Genomic DNA, 5,960 nt, shown 5'->3' on the forward strand with positions numbered 1-5,960 from the left:
AGGGCCCCCGGGTGGGGGGCGCCGGTCCGCCGGCGAGGGTCCCGCGCGCGTTCCCGGGCCTCTGGGCGCACCCGAGGCGCGGAGCCCCGGGCCTTTCCCCCGCAGCGCTCGTCTCCGGTGCTGGCCGGAGGAAGGAGTCGCCATGGACCCTGGGGGCAGAGGTGAGAATTTAGGAGTGATGGGGCCGCGGTGCCCGCTGGAGAGAAAGACGAGGAGGAAGGATGCCCTCCGGCCGGGGCGGGCTCGGGACGAGAAGCATCACGCCCTCTCTGGGAGACAGCCCCTTCCCACCGCTTGGTTTCCCCTTGAGGTTTTGAGGCAGAACCTGCTGCCTCCATTGCCCTGCTAGTCGGTAGGGTGGCGGATGCCTCCCTTGCCCCCCCAAATCAACAGATCTGGCAATTGGCTTTTGATAGTGACTTTCTTTTGTCCTCACAGGAACGCTATAAGGCAGAAGAAGGAGACTCTTTGACCCATTTGGCAAATAGGGAAAGCGACAATTCGAGAAGTCATGTCGTTGTGCAGAATCTCATTTTAGTTCTTTTGGGGAGGTGGGGTGGGGAGGAAGTGTTGTTTCTCCACAAGACACAGCACTTTTCCGAGACAGACCGTATTGTATCTGAAAAGCTAGTGTTCAAAAAGAATTTAGTTTTCATTCATCCTGTGACCCTGGAATACAACAGAGATGAATCGAGTGAGGTACAGATTGACACACAGAGACTTTGAGTATTATTTTGACTACACAGCAGATGATAGACAGAAATATGTTTCCATTTATGTGTCCAGATTATCATAGCAGAGTTCTACTGGAGTGTAAGGGCAGAGAAGGATAGAAGGAACCTGAGCCAACAATGGTCCCAACTGTCTTGATTCAAGGATGTTGTGGGGTTGTCCCTTGTTTCCCTGTGCTGACTCTTCTTAGGTGACGGGTAGCTGGTGTATGGTAGTTTCTGTGAGATTACTGCAAGGCTAGAGTAGTCATTATGGCTCCTGTCTCCACTTCTAGGATCACTCTCTGAGGACTCAGACCTACCCGGTGCTGGAAATCCAAAAGAAAAAGGCGTGACTGCCGTGACGGCTGTGCTGCTGACCCCTGGGACCCAGGTAAGTTTAGATTTCTTCTTTTTTTTTTTTTTTCCCCTTCAAGTCTTAGAGGATTCCATTGTTATGGAATTGCCCAGCCCTGATTCCTAGTTTACTGGGTTCATCCTGATAAACTGATGAGTCAGGAACCTCACAGAAGATGCTCCTCATTTGTGCAGAACTTTCTTTCCCAGCATTGCTGCTTCTCTACCCACTAAGTACTTGCTGCACACTCCGTAGCCAGTCAGTACTGTAATTGGCCTTGTGGTGAGATGCAGACTAGCAAAAGCCACTTGCCCCTGCCTCATGGAGATAAGCAAAATAGTTAAGCATCATAAAAAATATGTGTATTTTTTAATTTTTAAAAATTTTTTTAAAGATCCGAACCCGTGGCCTTGGTGTCATCAGCACCACATTCTCCTCAGTGAGCCACAGGCCAGCCCAAAAATAGATATATATTTTGTAAATGCAGAAATAACTGGTGCAGACAAGTCATGAAAGCCCCCAGAAGAGGTTTTCCATTATCTACAGTATTGAGAAAGGTTTGGAATAAAAGTTGCACTTTGGAAAACAATGGACAATACAGGAATATTCCAAGAAAGAGAACAGCTTTGGCAAAAAAAGAATAAAAGAGTCTCTAAGTAATGGGAGAGTTGGAGGTCTTCAAAGAGTGTGTGAATCACCGTGGGGCGAGCTGGAGTGTGGTGAGGGGAACTTGGGTGTGTTGTACCCAGACCACAGAACAATCTACACTGGGTCTAATACAAAAGGCAAATAGCTCCCATGAAGGTTTTTAGAGGCCCAGCAAGATGAAACATGCCACAACTGATTGGATAGAGAAGATTAATAAAGATGCGGCTGTAGGATCTGGCCAGGACACCTGGAGATTGGCAAACCCTTTGGTACAGGTGCTGGAACTGCTGGTCTACATCAGACCAGGCCGCATGGCATACAGGTACTGATGATCCATGTAAAGTGATGGAGAAAACACCAGTATTGATTTAGATCTGTGAATCTCAGGTGGCTTTCACAGGGAAGAGGGGAGAGAAAGGCTGTAGCATCTGCTGGACAGCATCTGATTGGTCTGCCTGTGCCTTCCAGCCCCAGCACATGTGCATTTGAATGAGTTTGACTGCTGCGATTTTCTCAGGAAACTGAAGTCTGAAAGGAACTGCCAGTTAGTCTGTTAGTGTTAGCATTGTTTGTAAAGAAAGAAGACTGTAGAAATTATATTACTTATGTTGATCACTCCTGAGGCATATAGCCTTAAGCCTCAACTTAAATAAAAAGTATAAGATTTCATACTTCAAGCGTTAGAATAAAGAGTTTATTATGGGCAGGGGATTTTCCATACGTAGTTCTTTAAACTTTATTTCATTATGTGCATTGTTTTATCAGTTGTTTTTGGATCGTTATATCATATACCTTAGAATGCTGAATATAAACAAAATTAAGCATTATATTCATGTATGTGTTTAGAGGGCTGTGGTAAAAGTGATAGTTCAAAGACCATAGTTCAAAGATTAATTCATTTGCTAGCAACCCAGGGACTGGTCTATTTTAATGTGTCTCAATTGAATTGTAGTGGTACAGAAATTTTAAAAATAGGATTAGAAAAATTATTAGACATTTGTCTTATCAGCAGTAAACGGATTCAAAGGAGTATTACCTGCCCTGCTCCCTCCCCACATTTCAGTAGACAAACTAAACTTTGTGCCTATCATCTAGATTAAGGTTAGGCTAGAGTAAACACTCGTGCAATGTTTTCAATCTTTGTTACACTTCTGTTCCCCTTCCCACCTCTGTTCCCATGCACCCCTGTTCCCATATACACTTGTTTCTACTAATTCTGTTCATTCATACCTTCCTTCATTCAACTATGCAACAAATATTTACACAGTTCCTGCTCTGTGCCAGGTACTGCATCCATGAGCAAAACAGACCTGCCCTCTGCTCTTGTGGAGCTTACAGTCTAATGGGACAGACAGACATTAATCACAACGTTCCCTCAATGTGTTTAATCCAGGAGAAGGGAACGAGAATGGTGCTGCAGCCAGAGAGTCAGGAAAGGCTGAGGTGAGACCTGAAGTGTGAGTAGGATTCAAATAGCTGAGAGGATGGCATAGGGGGAGAACATTCAGAAACAGGAAACAGCATGTATAAAGGAACAAAAGGGAACGTGGCACACATTTCAAACAGCTGAAAAGTGGCCACCAACTGGAGCGTAGAGAATGTGGGAAGAGTGTATAATGAGGTAGAGAGTAGATGTGAGGAGGACCAGATCGATCAGGGCCATTGTAACAAATGACAAGAACACTTTGGAAACTTTCAGAATAATTTGGGCTTGAGTGAATCTATATTCTGGGACATGTGTAGTAAACATCTTAATTTTTAATATATATTGGACTGAGTTTATTCTGAAAGGAAAACTAGACAGAATACTTCATATTTCTTGAACCTCATATTTTAAAAACCATACCATAAAGAAAATATGTAATTCATAATTATATTATCTCCCTTTTCCCGTATATAAATAGTAAGGAATTTTGTAGTTCCAAACTTAATTTATTGATATAAAACTAATAGCTTTGTACCTTTAGATTTTACATTGAAGGTGCTTTCCTTCCAACTCGCAGGTAACATGCAGTTCTGATGCATGGAGGCAAAGAGTGAATCTGTGGACTACAGATGCACCAGAGAGTCTTAATGTTGGAAGGGACATTAGAGGTCATTTCCTATCCTTCCTTCTCCTAGGATGTTAGCTTTAGTCCTTCCCAGAGGCCTGTGAAAGGACATCCGTTGGTGAGCACTGATGTCTTTGGTTTTTTCAGGAATCATTGATGATCAGGGACATGGCTGAGGCTCTCACCCAATGGGGACAGGTGAACCCTCCTCAGGGAGATGTGCCTGGGAAGCATAGGAATCTGGTCTTGTTGGGTAAGGATGGCTCTCCCTCCTGCTGTGAATTTACCCAGTGTGGTACCTTTGCCTCCTCAGTTCCTAGGAGCTCTGAGGTCCTTAGATTCAAAGATTCTTAATTTCTGTACGGCCCGAGACAGGCCATTTCTGCTTCTTATATGTGAATATAATTTTAACACTCCCAGAATTAGGAATGGGCACCTTTATTGTATGGACCTGTAGCATCTTTCCTCTCTACTCCTTGACCAAGGATGTTGATACAAAGTTCTAGTGAAAACAACTCTTAAGAGAATGGGTGCTTGTTCTCTTAATAGGGAAAGGTAAAAACAAGCATCTTAATTTTTCTGAGCTCTATTAAACCTCATATCAATCTTCCTACCTTTCTCTGAGCACTTCTGAGGAAGAAACCTAGAACTGATCTCACTCTTTCTCATACTGTCTTCCCTCAAGACCAAGGAGCTAGCACTGAGCTTTCTAGCAGACTCCTTTTTCTTTCCCCATGAACAGGGCTTCCAATCTCCAAGCCTGATGTAATCTCTCAGTTGGACTGTGGGGAGGAGTTGGAGAGAGGAATTTCAAAAGCAGCCAGTCCAGGTAAGTGAGTATTGGAAACAATGTAAATAAGATCCAGATGGTCAGTGGAAATGCCTGTAAAGGAGCCTTTCCAGATTTTGCTAGACCTATGGAAAAGTTGGAGTGAGGTCCCAATCTCTCCTGTGCCACACTCCAGCTCTGTAAATGATCTCTTTATAAAGTCATAATTTGATTTTTTTAGAGAGTAAATACTCCACCCTTTTAAACCAATTCTTTTTCCCAAATAAGGTGAAATAAAACTGACATTTTAATGTTTGTTAATAACTTACTTGGGTGCAAGGATGTAAACTAGGCATTTTCACATGTTGTTTTATCTCTGCCAGATAATGCTATTGTTTGAGTCTCAGACCAATGACTATAAATTGATCTCTGGGTTTTCCCTTGCTTTCCTCTCTACTCAAGCAGAGAAAACATACCATGGTGGTTAAGAGAGCAACCAGTCTTCCTGTGTTCCAAGCCAATCTTAGCTACTTACTAGCTCTATGACTTTTAACAAGTGACTTATCCTCTCTGTGACTCAAATCCCCAACTGTAAAATGGGGATAGTACAGCCCTTGATCCATAGGGTTGTGAGGATCAAATGAAATCCATGAGAAATGTTTAGAACAGTACCTAGCTATATGCTGAGCAAAAGATAGCTACTGATTAAGTCCCGGTAACTTTTTCTTTAAGATGTCATGGATTTGACCCTATTACTTCCGTCAAACTGTATTACTGCAGTAGACTATGAGCTAGCTGTATTTTATTTAACCTTATCCTTGTGTGATCGAGGCAGCATAATACTGCTAGATTCCCCGGTCAGTTGCTTACTTTGTCAGTGCCATATTCCTCTACCTGGTTTCAAGGCTTTTTTTAGTTTACCCGTCTAACTTTTTTGCCTTCTCTGTTCTCCAACTTGAACCCTTAACACCAGCCAGGCAAGTCCCTTATTATCCTCCACTAACCATGTGTTCTCTATGAACATTTGAGGATTTAATTCTTCTACTTCTGTTAGCTGGAAGTCCATTCACCTTTAACCTATTTCTACATATTTGACCTTTAAAATCCCAAGCACTTCCCTGTGTATGATAGGGAAGTTTAGGACATTGTATCATATTGATTCATTTAATGTAAGTCATGGTTGGATTGGATATTAAATATCATCTAAGCCTAGAAATATTTAAGCATTTTAGCAATGAAGGTTTTCCCACCAAACTCTTACCAGGAAGCCCAGGATCTTGGAGAAGGTATCCTGACAGGTTGGGGACCAATCTGAGCACATGGAGCTTTGACCTTCCCTTCCCAACACAGTGCTGTTTTTCTTTTTCTTTCCTTCTTTCTTTCTTTCCTTCCTTCCTTCCTTCCTTCCTTCCTTCCTTCCTTCC

General features: G+C 42.9%; 1 protein-coding gene across 1 annotated transcript in view; it reads left to right on the forward strand.

Moving 5' to 3' along the window:
* Nucleotides 1–108: 108 nt before the first annotated feature.
* LOC103603218 (zinc finger protein 501-like) overlaps nt 109–5,960 on the forward strand; it is a 9,099-nt gene continuing 3,247 nt past the window's right edge. The window contains exons 1-4 of the mRNA XM_008587714.1: nt 109–161; nt 1,007–1,104; nt 3,915–4,020; nt 4,510–4,596. Coding sequence (XP_008585936.1) covers nt 143–161; nt 1,007–1,104; nt 3,915–4,020; nt 4,510–4,596 — 310 coding nt within the window. The 5' untranslated portion in view covers nt 109–142. The remainder of the gene's footprint in view (nt 162–1,006; nt 1,105–3,914; nt 4,021–4,509; nt 4,597–5,960) is intronic.

Source organism: Galeopterus variegatus, unplaced genomic scaffold, assembly GCF_000696425.1.
Source record: "Galeopterus variegatus unplaced genomic scaffold, G_variegatus-3.0.2 Scaffold4504, whole genome shotgun sequence".
In the NCBI taxonomy this organism is placed as follows: Eukaryota; Metazoa; Chordata; class Mammalia; order Dermoptera; family Cynocephalidae; genus Galeopterus; species Galeopterus variegatus.